Source organism: Engraulis encrasicolus, chromosome 19 (genome assembly GCF_034702125.1).
Source record: "Engraulis encrasicolus isolate BLACKSEA-1 chromosome 19, IST_EnEncr_1.0, whole genome shotgun sequence".
Lineage (NCBI taxonomy): Eukaryota > Metazoa > Chordata > Actinopteri > Clupeiformes > Engraulidae > Engraulis > Engraulis encrasicolus.
In genome coordinates this window covers 34759133-34777377 of record NC_085875.1, presented here as the reverse complement: position 1 = coordinate 34777377, position 18245 = coordinate 34759133, and the positions used below count along the sequence as shown (strand labels likewise).

Genomic DNA, 18245 nt, shown 5'->3' with positions numbered 1-18245 from the left:
GACTATCTTAGGGTTAAAACCTATTGAATGCAAGGGTGTACTTACTTATGCCTTGCTGTCCTGTGAATGTTTACATCTTATGGCCAATTAAAATATGAAAACTTGTAAATGTTTGGGTTGAATTAGTTAAAGCAGACTCTGGTTGTTCCTTCTTGTGATTTCCGGGAAGATCAGACCATGTTTTATGACCAATTTTGACAGAAAGGTAAGAAATTTCAAAGGGTGTACAAACTTTTTCCTGGGACTGTATATATGCTCCTCAAAAACACTATTTCACTCTAACATTTAGACCATAGGTCAACCTTCAGACAAGAGGCTTGGAAATTGCTTAGACATATCTAATGCATGTACCCTACAGATTTGAAAATGAATCAGCTGTTCCGTGGACAATTTGAAATCCTCTTGAAAGCACCTGCATTTGAAAATGGACAATATTGACGTTATGGGAGATATTTATGAAATAAAGGAATGAATTGGATCTGGATTTGTTATTATGTGATTATTTAATCATAGGCCATTAAGTGCAGATGCACGGAGATGTTTATCATGCGACTGACAAACCTTTTGGAAAAACATTGCGCCCTAGCTGTGTCCTAACCTACTGCAGCCTATATAGCCTACTAAATTCAACGTGTTGGACACACATAATAAAAACACAAAGGTAAGCATATTGGATTTAATTGTACGAGGTGTTGTACATATAAACATAATAAAAAAGTCTATTATGGTATATGAGTGATTCTCTAATTCGCCTACACTTTTAAGTCCGTGGATTTTATTTGGCAATTCCACTAACTATTAACTGCATCCAATGATGTTTTTGGACATTAGAAAACATTTATCTTTCATATAATACAGAAAGTGTAGACATAGCATTATTTCCCTCAGCAAGAATGAATATTTAATACTGGTTTTGGGCGTTTTCATGCCGTCCTGTTTTCCAAATGTCAGATTCAGTCTTCATATTAGCATGTAAAGAAACTTGTTTTGCCCAAGACGATTGGAAATGTTGATTCACAGTAATCATCACAATATGACAAAACTGTCAGAAAGACCACTGTCCTTTCCATTATACATGAAATTTGCCATTTTGTGTGTGTCCACGAAAACTGTGTTAACCGTGTCACGGTCTGAAACCTCATCCATAAATCAGTAATGGTTTGGTCTTAGGCAGTCCCTCCAGTTTTTCGCGATTAAGCGATCGCGTGGATTCATGCAAATTCAATGATATTCCGCATAATTTCACGATGCCACGTAATTCCTGTAAAGCCGCATTTTTCCCGCAAAGTTTATTGATTTATATTTTCGTCGAAAAATAAAAAATGAGACCAACACCACCGGAGACGAAAACCAATAGGAAGCATTTTTGTTAATATGTCACTGAAACGTTGAAAAATAATTGCCTGCTATTTCGCAAGTCGCGACCCTCATCTCAGCAGCTCCGCTCTCCCCTCACACATACACGCAGGCGTCGGTGCTGCACATCCGTGACCTTTCTTTAACAGCAGTAGCCTACTTTTCAGTGCAATCCTGGCTGGAAAAAAGTATTGTTGCCCATTTATCCATGACGAAGAAGTGTATGCAGTCATGAAATAGTGGCGGTGCTGTCGCACAGTAGCAAACATCTTACGTTACATTTTTGCGCAACTTCTCCACTCTCCCCTGTCGCTTTCATGAGCATGCTACCCGACGGTCGTTGTCTGATCTTTTTTCAATGTTCGCTAATGTTTGTAATTTAAGGGTCTATGTCTATGCGTAGGCACAAGCCTTCTGATAACAATCACTGTAGTGCCGATCGCAAAGGATTCGATCGGAAGTGTGGAGTTTTGCAACTTGTTTCAGTCAAGGACACCGAGATAGGAAGTGAACGGCCCTTCCACGCTTTCACTGTGTTATTGCAAGTCTTGCGAATCCATGCAACCATGCACACAACCATGTCAACGAGAGCGTGTATGCCATCACAACTTTGCATCAAGCAAATAGCCTAATATGCAACAGCTTGCAATACGAGCACGAGAGAGAGAGAGAGAGAGAGAGAGAGAGAGAGAGAGAGAGAGACGTCTTCCAACAGGTGACATTGTAACGCTTGCATACAACCTGGCTACTGTACCCCGCGACGCTCTTCATTAGCCTACTGGTAGGCTATACCCACAAGTATTTTTTCATAACGTGCAGTCCCGTTTTCCCCCGAAGTCGTTCTAAAATATCGACAGAGATTTATGAGTGTCGCGGCCATGATTTTTTTTACACATTGGACGCACTGGCTTATAAGACGCTCTGGCAGTTTTTGACAATCTTTTATTGTCAATATTTTATTATTCTATTATATAGGAATTGTGTTTCTGAATCTCTCTCTCTTTTGTCGTAAGCCTGCTTAGACTGATTGTGGTTTTCAGTTACCAAAAAAACCCAGAAAGGGGTGCAAAATCTTTGCAAAAAATGAGAAAATGCCGCAAAATCTTTGCAAAAAATGAGAAAATGCCGCCACAAAATCAGACATTTTGACCGCAAAAATCACAAAATCTCAGCGCAAAATCCTGGAGGGACTGCTTAGGCCATACGAATAACATCACGTGATGTCATAACCTCTTTGGCAGGATACGGGAAGACTTTTTGGTCAATTTTGAGCTCCATCCTTCCATAATTTAATCCATTCTATTTCATGTTCTCATAGCGGGAAAATTGCCTGTCAACTGTGTTATCAACATATTCATAAGAATCTGAATTAGACATCACATGTAGAAAAACACAGATAAAGCATACAGATACATGAATTGATTAAGGTGTTGTGGTGGAACTTCTGAGGTCCTCAGTTAGCACAACACCATAAAAATGGCTGAAATGTCAACGGTGTTACCGTCAATGGTGTTACAATTAAGTATGACAGTCAGGGTTGCCAGATGAGGCTGATGATTTCCTGCCCAAAAAATGATCAAAATCCGCCCTAAAAAAACGCCCAATTCTATTGATTTATATGGCAGTGGGAAGGTTTTTCTGATAGATGCCATTTTTACCTGCACACGGCCATCTTAAGCAGCCCAATTGGGCGGGAACCAGCCCAATCTGGCAACACTGATGACAGTTGAGGAGGAGTATGTTTTTGCCAATTTATATCCATATTGACAGACAAACAAACAAAATAATTTGTGTTCTAGGGAGATGGGTTTGTCTGCTCTGTTTTTTCTCCTAAAAAAGTGCCGACTTGTTCCCCTGCACTGTTGACCGTAACACAGTTGAGTAACACAGTTGACTGTTTTGAAAGTGTTTTTGCGCTATTGATCCCTTATGTGTTGGAAAAATCCTATGAACATACACTAGGGATTATCTCTGGAGAAGGAAGTCTTGTGTAAGGAGGGTGACTATATTCAAATCAGAAGTTACAGGGATTTATGATGAAAAATGTGTCAGTCTGTATCACAGTGACTCATAAAATCCTACTTATGAAGCTCAACAATCACATTTTCTATATCAGTTGCACAGATTAATGACAACATTACTGCTAAGGGACATAAGCACTTTCAAACATATATATTTTCAACTCTGTAGTATTTTTATATATGTTTGAAATGACATAGTATTTGTCCATAACACTGTTGACAAAATAATTAAGCAAATGTTCGCTTTCATTAGAGTATTTATCAAATGATTTAAGATTAAGCTTGGCAATTTGTTTGTTTGGAAACTTAAATATATACACTATGTAAACATCTAGGTCATTTAGTTGAAAAAAAATACTGATAATTGACATTTTGCTTTTGCCAAAAGCGTAGGGGAATCGTAGAACCACTCATATAGCTGCAGTTGTCATGTAACTTTTTTCAAAGCTGTCCTGCCATAACATATGCCCGCCGTCTTTTGGCATACACGCAACAGCAACCAGTTGCGATGTAGTTTACTCGGCGGTCTCTTGGTCTGACATCTGCGGTTTGACTATGGCTGGTGGCTGGACGCTAGAGGACTCTCGCAACCTGCTCAGAGAAGTTAACAGTTTAGGCCGTGAGGTCGAGCACGCCTATAAACTTTTTCTGCAGCTGCACTCTGCTTCCTAGCCCAGTTGTTTTCCAGACTTCATTGGCTAGTAATACTGACTGTCAAACAACGCATACCTTTTGGTATTTAAGAATTATATCAAATTGAGATGACGCACAGTTGTCGCTATAAACATACACCACGCCTCCTTGCCTACTTTTACACCAACTTCGACTAACAGTCAGTTAGACATGGGAGGAAAGTTAAGAGCCATACAAAGAGCATTTCATAAATATGACTTTATGAGTGAAATATTTTATCAGGCGGAACAGTCAAGTTTGGTAAGTTGTTCTTTTATTTAATGGTTTTTTTTTAGAGCATAGGCCTGCTATCAGATCAGATGCTGATACTATGATGAAAGTCTGACCTGTTTATTTTTAGTCCAGCACTGTAGATAATGTTGATCATTTAACTTTCCTGACTGTTAGTAGTAAAGTGATTGTTTCTTTTTCATTTATGGGAAGAGGAGTGTATGAGAACATCATGGCTGGAGAAAGGTGTCTGATGTTGGGGATGGTGAGGTTGAAACCCATGGCAAGGCAAACACACGTCCTGGAATCCTGGAGTGGACTAAGGGCTTTATTTGCCACAAGAAACATCTACACGTTTCAGCAAAGGCAGCAGGTAGAATCTTGATTTACCATTACAAGTGCTGGCCTATATCTTGTGTCTTTTACATGTGCAGCACGTTTTTGAACATAATCCACTCCTTTGAAGTTTTTTAAATTTATTTTTTATTGAACACTTACAAAAATACATTTTCACTCCATTGAAGTTATTGCACAATGTTGGTACGTAACCTTGAACATTTACATGGTTGTGATTTGCGAATGAATTTTATTCTATACAGGTTTTCAGGTGCAGAGCAGATTTTCTCCTCCCTGGGCTGGGGTCCAGGGTGCAATGGAAGGGACATGCAAACACCAAGTCTTGCAGATCAACACTACAGTTCCTCAAAGCATGCAGGGCCAGTGGATTGATGTTGTTCAGTGAGAGGAGATGGTCTCAACACAGCTACTCGTCTGTGGCCAGCAACAAGGCAGAGACGGTGGAGGGAGCTGGATCAAGCATAAACAAAGATACCAAACGCCATAACCAAACAGTACTGATTTCCTTTTCCTATTCACTGCGTTTGTTATGTAGTTATTACACAAATTCATATCATAATTCAAAAGAAACAAGTGTACATCTGTTTATTTGCTTATTGATGTGGAATTCCTCAGATTTGATTGGAGTTTGCCGTATGACTGCATTACAACACTATCAACATCATACTATCACACTATCAAAGTCATGTCCTCTTGCTATTCTTTCTAGTTTCTGTCTCTCTTTTCTACCTCACTTTTTATTTTCATTTTTAACACTGATGTTTATCCATTACAGTTATTATTATTATTATTATTATTATTATTAACTCTTTATCAGTGATTGGGTGCATTGTTTCATGGTGTCCTTATCTGTAGCTCAGTTCCACTGCCAGAGAGAGGAAAGTGCCTGTGACAAGAATTGGGAGACTTGCCAACTTTGGAGGTAAGCTACAGCAGGGCTGGTTCTAGTCAGGTTGGTGCCCGAGACTAGCACCCCTCTTTCGTACTTGCGGAATTAGAATTTGGCATGTGTAAACATAGCGTCATATGTACATCTGATCAAGCACAGCTGATCTAGAACCTACAAAGTACATACACCATGTACTGAGTGGCCATGAAAAATCATTGTCAATGTAACGTTTAATGCTTTATGTCATTTAATATTGTAAATTTGTGGGACTTGGCACCCCAAGACATTTGGCGCCCTAGGCGACCACCTTATCTGCCTATGCCTAGCGCCGGTTGAGCTACAGTATGACTTGATTGAATTGGTGGTGCCTTGTTTGATATTAAAATCTGCACAGCTAATTTTAGTTTGGCCAGACTGAGTGCACATATCCATATCATGAGGGGTATATAGGCGTTACTTGTAGGTTTCTTTTACCTAGGATGTTCTGTATCAGCACAAATGCGGCCCTCCCCCAAAATGCTGACTCGTACCAAAAGCACCTGCAATTTACATTCTCGTTTTTTTGTGTGCCGGTCAATATTTGCTGACAACATGTGTTTCCTACAGTCTTATGTGATTTAATGCCTTTAAAATAGGTCATTGAATGCACTTTAATGGGCTCAATGAAATGTGAACGGCCCAGATCTTAAGCACAGTAGTATTTGTTAAATCTAACTCCCTTGCAAGGCTGTGGAGACCACCGGAACCTTTAGATTGCTCATTTTATTGATCATGCTCTGTGAAGAGAGCATAGACTCAATCCCTGCTATACATGTTTTTTTTGTTTATAAACATTCTGTTGTGAGGAGGGGCAAGATGCTGGCAGCCAACCACGTGAGCTATTTTTTTTGACCAACAGCGGTTTCCAACAATCAGAGGTTGAGTTGTGCGCAGCCAGGTTCTCACAGCCAGGGCGAAACAAAAAAAGAAAACCCATCTATATGCTAGCTACTGCATGTGCGTTTAACATTCTGTCAACATTTCACCAATTGGCTGGTGCATCTGCCTGTTGATTTGCCTTACTTATTCGGAGCAAAAGATTAAGAAAATGGCACAAAGATGCATGAAATATATGGCAGGTTTCCCTGTCTCACATCAGGGTTGGTGCCTTTGGTGTGTGGAGGGAAGAGAGTAGTGCTTTCCCACATTAGCTTTCCTTACAAGACCTGCTTGACTGCACCTATAGGATCTGCTCGGTCCATTTAGGCTTCCATCCAGGCCATGTCATACTCTTGCCTCCATTCCTGACATGTCTGGAAAGCTGCCCTGTTTTTTGAGTAACCATCAGAACAATGCGTTGTCCTTTAGGTAACCTTTTGTGTATGTTAATACGTGACCAGCATTTCATTCCCACAATGCATACCTTTTGTAGAGAACTTGACAAGCAAGCACAATGTATCTCAGCATGTCTACAATTTTCTCGTATCAGTTCAGTGAAAGGTCTGTGTTGGCCAGGCCTGCTAAATGACTTTATGGGAATGACGCCAGATAAGTTCGGTCGTTTGTCTCTACAACCTTCATCGGAGAAACACTCAAATATTAAAGTGTTCAGTGTTTGCTTGTGTATGCTGCTGATGCCGTGCTGTGGCCATGTGGGCATTCCTGTTGTGCGTCTCACAGGGCTAGCGCTGGGCCTGGGCATCGGAGCAATCGCTGAGCTTGCAAAGAAGACTCTTAGGTCACCAGAAGACAAATCTGGTGAGCTTCCTGAAAAGCACACACTGAAAGACTCCTCAGCTGACATTATTAATGTTTGATGAAGACATTTGGGTTTTTTTTGTTTGTTTTTTGGGGGGGATTTTCGCTTTTATTCTTGACACGACAATGAAGGACAGACAGGAAATGAGTGGGGAGAGAGAGACGGGGAGGGATCAGCAAATAACCCGGGCTGGAATCGAACCCGGGTCACCGGAGTAACCCATTGCCCTACCATAAGGCCACGGCAGGGCCTTCTAAATAGTCGCTTTGGTTATAAAGCGTCTCCCACATGCAGTGTAATGTAATGTAATGAAGACATTTAAGGAAGTGAAATGAAGTCACACGTATGTCATGACATTAAATTAGCTTTTATCCATTTTATGCTTGGCTTACAATGGAGGGAAAAAAAAAACATTGCCGACCAGGAAACCTAAGCCATATCATTATTAGGAGTGATCTTGTTGTTATTTTTTTTATTTCATTGCAGGCAACAAGAAAGCCATCCTGGACGCCAGCCCTTTCATGTCTGAGGCCAATGCAGAGAGGATTGTCAGGACGCTGTGTAAAGTACGAGGGGCCGCCCTGAAACTAGGCCAGATGCTGAGTATTCAGGGTGAGTTGAATGGCCATCTGCAGTAGTGTGCAGTGTAGGGGTGTAAATCACAGCCTCCATGACGATGCAATTCGGTATCGATTTCTGAAGGCAGGGATTCAACGATTTTCGACTTAATAATGCCTCACCATACGATACGGCACGATTCGACTGAATTTTTTCCAATTACTTTTCCACTTCTATAATGTGTATGGAGCTAAGACATTGGAGGGACAAGCAATTCGATTACTTTCGATACTTGAGAATGTCCCACAATACAATGCGATTCGATTAGATCGTTGGCCGTAGGAGCGATGCATCGATACATTTAGATTATTATTTACACCCCTAGTGCAGTGGCGTGCACAGACATTTTTGGAGCGCAGGGGAAGGGGGCATGTACAGCTGCCTTTCTAGGCTATAGAGACTTTATATTACATCGGGGCTTTATTGTCACATGATTTTCATCATGAAGCATAGATTATGATGGACCACAATACATTTTGACAAAAACACTTTGAAAAATAACTCTCAAAAAGGGCGTTTTTTATTCAGCAGGGCAAAGGAGCAGGTGCTTTAGCACCACCTCTTCCCTATCTGTGCAGGCCTATGGTAGTGTGTATGCATACTCTCTCATACTTACGTGGCAGCCCCCCTGATTTATCCTCTGGTGAATGAGACTCAGACGCTATACATCTTCTCTCAACTGTAAATATTTACAGGTCAGTGCGGGGACGGCTGATCGAGGCTTTTTAATCTGGTATACGAGATGTGATGAACATGCACAGGTTCAAAGTACATTTTTAAAAATACGTCACACGTTTCTTGTTTTGAAGTGCTTCGTTTGGGTTTGAATGTTTCTTTGAATACATACGACCAAACATTCGGAATCTGTGATAACAGCTTGCTTATCAGCAATGCCGACCCACCTGGCAGCGTTGGCATGTTGTTTTGTGCAGCCAGTGTTTTGTAATGCGAATCTGACTGTGTAATTCAGCCTGTTTTCTCCAACAGCCCCTGAGTCACTGCCCTTGACAATGACTTCCTGTGTTGGCTCGTTCCCTCCCCTCTCCCTACATGGTTCGGCTTATTTTAGCAGATTGCATAGCAACAGATGAGTGAAAAAGGTCAGCTTGCCAGTCTGGCGTACCATCGCGTCCTCTCACACCACCACCACCACCACCACCACCAAGGAAGCGGGTTTGACGTAGTTCGCGCACAGTCCATTTTAGAAAAGAACACAATGAACACTTGAGAACACTGAGTGATTAATTAAAAACACACTTATGAAATGCATTTTGCATTATGTATCAGTGCTAGCAAGTCGGAGCAAGCAGTGAGCTGGAAAGTGTGAACAGTGTTGCTCCTGAGTGTGTTGCCATTGCTGTCATCTGGTGGTCATGCTGAGAGCGGCCTGACCCACGCCGTGCAGTGTAACCAACCGGTGGCTACTAGAACTAGGGATTTTCCACCTGACAAAATAAGCAATGGCCAGTAGGATCCAATGCTGTAGGATTATGGTGACCTTTGGAGAACAATGCACACACACTTCCATACCACCGCACATGAAATCAGAGCCCTTGGTCTGTATTGTATGTGTCATCTGATGCCTGAGGCACACATACGTTGCACATTGCTTTGATTGGTTCAGAGGTTCATCATTGGCCATCATCTGTTCATCGTCATTGGACAGGCAAGGCATTTGTGTTGGTTTACTGTGTGCATCTTTTTTCCAGTTGATTTGGGAGCATCATATACAGTACCTCTCAGAGGGTCAAAGACGTCCAACATGAAATTGTCCTTCAGTGCCAACGGACACTTTTGCTCACTGTAACTGTAAAAAACACGATTTTCCTTTTTTTTTCAAGTGAATGCATGTTTTTCGCAGTTACAGTAAGCAAAAGTATCCGTTGCACTGAAGGACAATTCAATGTCAGATTTCATGGCCCAATCGTGCTGTCGTTAATAAATCAATAACCAAAGTTGTTTCGTTATGTTTGTTTCTGCATTTCCTCATTCTAGATGATGCCCTCCTGAATCCCCAGCTGGCCAGAATCTTTGATCGTGTCAGGCAGAGTGCTGACTTCATGCCCACAAAGCAAATGATGGTATAGTTTGAAATGTGAGGGTTAAAAAATGTCTTTCTGCTAAAAACAAAACAAACAAAAAACACATTTTCTCTCTGCACAGATTTGTCCAACTGAGCAAAAAGGTAGTAACTATGCAGTGATCTGAACTGAGTAAAATGACTATGAAATGATCCTGTTGTCCAGCTAAAGTAGTTTTAGGTAGATTATTGACATGTTGCAGTTTTATTACTTTATTTTTATCACATTTTTGAGGATCAATCATTTTCTTTCACTTAATATTTTGATATATCATTCAAAACAGAACTGCTCCTCATCAACAACAATGCAGTTACTGTTTTTTTTTGCTCTGTAGGGCGGAGATTTCTTCGTAATAGTGTCATGACATAGTCATAGATAAGTCGTAAGCATTATGTACATGTCACAAACATTTCATGACTCTTGGCCTTAAGTGACATTCGGTTATGGCAAAGACATTGTCAAATTTTTATGACATGGACATAATGTTTATAACACATGCATAACTGTGCCATGACACTAATATGACACTGTAATGACATGCATATGACACCGGCGTCAAGTAAAGTCCTACCGAAATAATTTACCATAGCATATGATTGATAATGGTCAATGGTTAGTATTTTTCTTACCATAGGAAGGCGCCATTGAGTCATTGATGCCCTTCGTTTTGTTTTGATTTTGGTAGAAAACCCTGACGGCGGGCTTGGGGCCAGACTGGAGGGCAGAGCTAGAGATGTTTGAGGAGCGTCCGTTTGCAGCGGCCTCCATTGGCCAGGTCCACCACGCCCGCATGAGGGACGGCAGGGAGGTGGCCATGAAAATACAGGTACATTTGGGCTTGCATGCCCAAGGGTTGCACCCAGGGTTCGAATCCGGCCTGGGTCATTTGCCATCCCTACCCCGTCTCTCTCTCCACATTTGCTTCCTGTAGCTCCTCACTGTCCTATCTAAAATTAAGGCGAAAAAGCCCATAAAAATACATTTAAAAAAAGAAAATCCAGGTGAGCACATCTGCCGTACTGCGCCACTCTGACCTAAGGTGACCATCTCTGTGACATTAAAAAGGCTGACTTTTGGACGGGGGGGGGGTTTTGGGGTCGTCCCCGAAGAAAAATTGTGTTTCTTAGATGCAAATTCATGCATTTTAATGCATTTTAATTAAGTAGAAGTCCGGATCAATGCTTTGCCGGACGCCGGACAAGGCACTGAAAAGACGCCGTCCTAAAGATGGACGCCTGGCCAACTTGCGCTGACCTAATAACGCAAGGTTTGGTTTGACACTCAGTTCCATATCAATGATGTCATTCCATGTCATTTATACCATATCATTCAAATCAGAAAGCTTCATAACATTGGACAGCCTCAATAAATGGGATATTTAGAATTAAAAAATGGCCCTGCCGTGGCCAACCGGTAGAGCACTCGTCTGCCATGTGGCCGACCAGGGCTCGATTCCTGGCACGGGACAACTTGTTTCTGATTATGAATACTTTACATTTACCATTATGAGTTGTTAAAAGGTAAGTGCCCCCATTTTGCAGAAGTAAAGTTGCTTCATTAGGAAGAGCATATAGCCCTTAGACAAACAAATAAAGTTTGCAATTGTGTTGTTTAGAGTTGTGTTTGGTCTTAAATGAACAGCGGTATTGGAAATTTCCTTGACTATCACTATTATCCAATGATGTGGTGTTTTTCAGTATCCAGGTGTGGCCAAGAGCATCAAGAGTGACGTGAACAACCTGATGGCTGTCCTCAAGATGACTAACACTTTACCTGAGGGTGGGAAAGAAACTAGCAAGAGATCCACATGCACACCCACATCCATGCCATCCATGCCCCCTATTCTGCCAGGAGATAAGAGTCTAATTTAATACCGTAGCAACAATTGAATATAGTAACTCTCTGTGAAAGTCTTAATTTTCACCCTTGTATTTTTTTCATCATCATCGTGACATCTGTTCTTCTCTCTTTCCATCTCTTTTTCTCACTCTTTCCTGTCTCTCTCCTACACACACATTTTCTGTCTTCCTCATCCTCCCTCTCTGTCTGTGTTTCTTACTCTCCAATGCTCTCTCTCTCTCCCTCCCTCCCTCCCTCTCCCGATCCCCTGCAGGCCTGTTTCCTGAGCACCTGATCGAGGTGATGAGTCGAGAGCTGGCACTGGAGTGTGATTACGTGCGTGAAGCCAAATGTGCGAAGAAATTCAAGTGAGTCAGATGGAGGTGCGAGGAAGGCGAAGGGGGCGGGTAGCGGGTGGGTAACGGGTTGATGATTTTTTTGTGCTTCATGTTTAAACATCACTGCACCTGCTGCCGCAGCCTAAGCAGCATGTTTGTTAATGTAAATGTATGGAATTGAAATGGATGATGGGATTGAGTAATCATCACACTGGAGTCTAATGAGGACGGTATTAGGATGGGCTGTGTTTTTATTACATAATTTTAATTAGTGGTTGGCTATACAACACATTAGGAGACTTGCACATGTGTGGGTGCTCATCTGTCTGTCTCTCTCGTGTGTGTGTGTGTGTGTGTGTGTGTGTGTGTGTGTGTGTGTGTGTGTGTGTGTGTGTGTGTGTGTGTGTGTGTGTGTGTGTGTGTGTGTGTGTGTTACAGACAGCTCCTCAGAGGGCATCCGTTCTTCAATGTGCCTGACGTGGTGGATGAGCTGAGTAGCCGCCATGTCCTTACCACAGAGCTGGTGAGCGGCTTCCCATTGGATAAGGCCGAGGACCTTCCACAGGAGCTCCGCAACGAGGTGCAGTCCACAGTAACTTACCAAGAACATACCTACTGAAACTTACTGGGAACCTAACTAGTGTAACTTACCGTTAACCTACTTACTGTAACTTACTGTGAACCTACCTACTGTTACTGTACCTTCCATGAATCTACCTACTCTACTTCTCTGTTGCTCTAGTTTCACAATGAGGTGCTGTCTACTATACCTACCATGAACCTACTTACTGTAACTTACTGTGAAGCTACCTACTGTAGCTTACCCCTAACTTACCCACTGTAATTTACCGTGAATCTACTTACTCTACTTCACAGCTTTGCAACGAGGTACAGTTTATTGTACTTTACCGTGAACCTACCTGGTGTGCCTCACCGAGAGCCAACTTACTGTACCTCCCTGTTGCTCTAGTCTACTGTAACTGACCGTGAACCTATACAGTAGTATCTAGTACTGTACCTACCTACCTCACTGTTGTTCTACTACTAGGCTGGGCAGGAATTTTGTTTCCACAGCATCACGATTGGTCCACGGTTAAAATACAATATATGCTTGTAAATTGACTTACAAATATGATGCACTATGAGTATCAATTACACTCATAAATAACTGCAAACAAATACTGGAAATAAATAACTAAATGGATTTAAAATGCGAATATGTTTTAATTAAATAAAATATACGCTTGTGGGAACATGTCTTACCATAGCAGCCTTCCTTGAAAATGTTGCTGTTTCTGGAATGACGTGTAGTGCTTAGCACACATAATTGCGATGATGCATAAATGACACCTTAGGCAGCACCAGTAGCATAGGGCACAGTACAGCATCATAGCACCTTCATATACAACTAAGGTTACATATACAACTGAGTTTCTTTCATCTTATACAATATGTAAATAATGGCGTCTGTTCTTGGGTCTATAAATAAACTGCTGCATTCTGCTGTGAACAATGACAGCAAGCACACTCTTCTGATGTTTCACAAGCAGAGCAAGCATGAATACCATCAGTCTTTGTGCATGGAAGTCTTTCAACCTCTCTAAATGGTGTATGCACCAGAGACAGTTTAATAATTAATATGACGGAATTTATATAGATATATAGATCTGACATATTTCTCTGCTCTGCCGTCAGATCTGTGAGCAAATCCTGGTGCTGTGTCTCAGGGAGCTGTTTGAGTTCCGGTACATGCAGACGGATCCCAACTGGTCTAACTTCTTCTTCGATCCACAGACGCACCAGGTGAGTTAATTTAGAATGTGACTTACAGTATTACGAGGTTTATTGTCCTGGGGGTTAACATTGATTTGTTTATTAAGAAAGATGTGCACTATACAGTGGTTCTTAACCTGGGGTGCGGGCACCCCCTGAGGGTGCGCCAGAGATTTCAGGGGGTGCACAGATTTTTGTTTGTGTTGAGGTTGTGACCAAAATTCTGCAAGCCAACATTATAATTAGGCCCTCATGCAAAGTAATTAATCACTTACATTTTTAGTGAGTATTGAAGTATTGGTTGGGGGTGCGAAGCTTGTCTTGAGCGCAGGTAAGGGGGTGCTTTAAGAAAAAAAGGTTAAGAACCACTTCACTATGAGGTGTGAATTACAGTGTTATGTGAAATAACACCCAATAATGCACAAGGGAAATAACGGGAATCTCAGTGTGTTTCTCCGCTCACCCCTTAGGTGGCACTGCTGGATTTTGGGGCCACGCGAGGCTTTGACGCCAGCTTCACTGATGTATACATCGAGGTATGAATTGCTCTGCTTTGTTTAACATAGCAGTGATAATTGTTGCAATTGTAATTCCCTCCATGTTTATGTGCCCTCTGAGTGAAGTAGAGCAGCTCTGAGTTATGTGAGTGCGTTTTTGAAAAGTTGAAAAACATGAAAAGTTTTTTGTTTTTTTGGTCATATCCAGGCAGTATTGGAATACATGTGTAATTTGTTAAAGACTCTAATTGTATTGTATGTACTTTGGCCATTTGAGTGTCAGTATCAGAGGTAAACAAGTAAACTAATCTGCTCCTGCCCTGGCCAGGTGATCAGGGCGGCAGCAGAGCAAGACAGACGGGGGGTCCTCCAGAGATCTATAGACATGAAGTTCCTCACCGGCTACGAGACCAAGGTGATAAAGGACACATCGCAGACAGACAGAAAATATTTCCTCTTTGTGTGTGTGTGTGTGTGTGTGTGTGCAGGGCCGCTGACAGCTTTTGGTGGGCCCGGGACAAAGTAATCTGAAAGGGCCCCCTACCCAATACATACTATGTAAGGGGGACCCAATTGTGGGCCCCCTATCTCACTGGGCCCGGGAAAACAGACCCCTTTGTCCCCCCCTGTCGGCAGGCCTGTGTGTGTGTGAGTGTCTGTGTGCTCGTTGTCAGAGAGAGTACAGGAAGGAATGTAATTGTATTTGGTGCAGTCTTCACATCACATGATCCAAATTCTTTAGGGTTTTACATTATCTATGTGGTTTATACAGGTAACATTTGCAAATGGTCAACTCCTCTGAGGTACAACTGAAATGTTGGCCCTAGAATCAGCTGACTTGTGCACTGCCCTGATACACTGTACCGTACCATGAATGGGTAACTGAGTGTGCCCATGGGGACCCAGGTTTGGGTCCGGTCTGGGCCGTTTCTGGGCCCTTTCTCGTCTCTCACCTACTTGTTTCCTGTCCCGCTCCTCACTTTCCTATCACAATGAAGGCAAAAAAAAAAAATCATAATTGACCGGAACAAATTGTACAAGACACAGAAGAAGACATCTGTCTGCCATGCTAACCCACTAGAATAAACTGCAAGAATTACACCTGAGAGTGCGGCTTTTCTACTAAAACTGGACAAATAGATACAAATAGTCCCACACCCCCCCCCCCTTAAAGTGGTTATGTTTTCACTCGTGTTGGTTTGTCTGTCTGTCTGTTTGGGTGTCTGTCAGCAGGATAACTCAAAAAGTTCTGCACAGATTTGGATTAAATTTTGTGGAGTTGTTGGAAATGACCAAAGGTGATACCATTTTTGTGGTGATCAGGTTCAGGAATTAAAAAAAAGATTCTTCACCTTTGCAGTTTAGGGCGCATTCCAGTTTCTAACTCCACAAGGCAGAAAGACTTGAGAAAATTAGGGTGTAACATAGTCAAATGTTCTATCAAACAGCTTCCTTGGTGGAGGTCTGCACTCTCTGAGTGCCTTTCTATTTTGTTACATATTGTTGCTTTTGAAGCCCTGTGTGTGTGTGTACATGTGTTTTAACATGGAAACATGGCACTATCAACATGCCCTGCCTAGTGGCATGACCCCTGTAGGTGAAGAGTTACATGTGCTAGAGGTACAGTATGGTGTAATGAAGTGTTACATGTGCTATTATATAGAGGTACAGTATGGTGTAATGAAGTGTTACATGTGCTATTATATAGAGGTACAGTATGGTTGACATGGCTGTATGTGGCATGACTCCCTACAGGCTATGGAGAACGCCCATGTGGACGCGGTGATGATCCTTGGCGAGGCCTTTGCCTCCTCGGAGCCCTTCGACTTCGGCGGCCAGAGCACCACCGAGCGCATCCACAACCTCATCCCTGTCATGCTGAAGCAGCGGCTGACCCCGCCCCCCGAGGAGACCTACTCGCTGCACCGCAAGATGGGCGGCTCCTTCCTCATCTGCTCCCGCCTCAAGGCCCAGGTCAGCTGCAGGGACATGTTCCAGGAGGCCTACAGCCGCTACTGGAGGGAGCGCCGACAAGTGCAGGAGATGGAGCTCAACCACCACTGAGGCGCGGTTTCCACGTAGCCGGATATTTTTAAATGTGTATATTTTTCCTCCTGTTTAGGTGTAAACACAAAACTGCATTGTAACAGGTGCGTTTTAGCTCCCTAAATGGGATATTTTTAAAGCCGGATTTTCAATATGTGAATTTTAAATCTCTGCATACGTGTAAACAATAAGCCAAAACCAATTCGTTGGTTACGTGGAGACAGACTAAACAGCAGGTGATAGAGAGAGTTCTGCAGAAGGCCTACAGCCACTACTGGAGGGAGCGCAGACAGCAGCAGTAGATGGAGCTCGACCACCACTGAGACAAAGACAGAGACAGACTCAGCAGCAGGAGATGGACAGGGTCAGATTTACACACAGGTTAGAGATGGCTGAAGCCTACGGGGCTCCACTTGCCAGGGGCCCCCTGATTGGACAAAAGTACAACATGGCAGAATTATGTGATATTACAAATACATTTTTAAATCTTGTTAATACTCTCCACAATTGGCAGACATGTCCTTAATTCCAAGCTTGTAATTATGACACTGTCTATGTAATTCTGTTGCAAAATTTGCATTCCAGGGGGCCCCACAGCAACCTGTAGCCTAGGGGCCCCAGGCCATCTTAATCCTGCTCTGAAGATGAACGACCACTGAGGTGCTGTTTCCACGTAGCCGGGTATATATATATATATATATATATATATATATATATATATATATATATATATATGTATGTATGTATGTATGTATGTATATATATATATTAAATGCATTGGTTTTGGCCTTCCGTTTCCACATACAACAGAGTTTTAAAATCTACTTGTCAAAAATATATCCCATTTAGGGGGCTAAAACGCACCTGTTTACAGTGGAGTTTTTTTTATCCACATGTTGTGTTTACACCTAAACAAGAGAAAAAAATATCCAAATATCCGGCTACGAGGAAATAGCACCTGAGACTGAGACAGACTAAACAGCAGGTGATGGTAGAGAAAGTGAAGAGTAGAGATCGAAAAAAAAAATTGGACATTTTTTGGAATTTGGTGTTTTTTTTTCTTGATACAATGACATTGATCCATCTTCATGCACATCTGAAATCTGAAGTGAAATTTGAAACAGAGAGGAACCCTACCAGAGAGATTTACAGGTGATGGTACACTACGTATGGAGAGGAAAGTGTGATTGATAGAATCTGTGTAAGACAGTGTTGGTGTTACGAGAAAAACTCTTACACTCAAAAGTATATTGTTTGTCCTTTTGTGATGAAATAACATTGGTCCTTCATGCAAGCTTAAAACTTTTAGACAGATTGCCTGAAGGTGTTGTCAGTCAGACACAGCAGGTGATAGTAAGAAGAACAAAGCAATGATAGAGGTCCTAGAGATAGACCCTGTAGTATTGACCCCGGCAGTATTGACCCCTTTAGAAGTTACATGATCACTGACTGCGTGTGCATTGTTGGCTCAAACACACACACACAAACAGACAGTGCAGACCCTAAGGAGAGAAGACCTGCCGTCCTGAATCATGTATGGTTGTAAAAAGTAAAGATCCTAAAAAATACACTTGTTACGCTATTCTGAGAGGGAATATGCTGTTCCAGACGCATGGGAGATGATTGTGGTTTCAAGAAATTAAACGTACCGACTGGAGTGAGGACACCATCAGGAATGCCCATGTCTGTGGTACCCACTTCATATCTGAAGTTATCGTGACCATTCATTTTCTTATTTTGGAAAAAATCACCTGGTTAGTTTCTTTACAAATGTGCGGTGCATGGTCGA

General features: G+C 42.1%; 1 protein-coding gene across 1 annotated transcript; it reads left to right on the top strand.

Moving 5' to 3' along the window:
- Positions 1-3851: 3851 nt before the first annotated feature.
- On the top strand, positions 3852-17131 carry coq8ab (coenzyme Q8A, genome duplicate b). The gene is made up of 15 exons (XM_063224162.1): positions 3852-4310; positions 4494-4653; positions 4880-5131; positions 5493-5559; positions 7186-7263; positions 7751-7876; positions 9878-9963; positions 10649-10789; positions 11661-11742; positions 12077-12170; positions 12579-12720; positions 13836-13943; positions 14384-14449; positions 14739-14825; positions 16166-17131. Exons 2-15 carry the CDS (start codon positions 4513-4515, stop codon positions 16472-16474), a joined length of 1779 nt encoding a protein of 592 aa, XP_063080232.1. The 5' UTR covers positions 3852-4310; positions 4494-4512; the 3' UTR covers positions 16475-17131.
- Positions 17132-18245: the final 1114 nt, after the last annotated feature.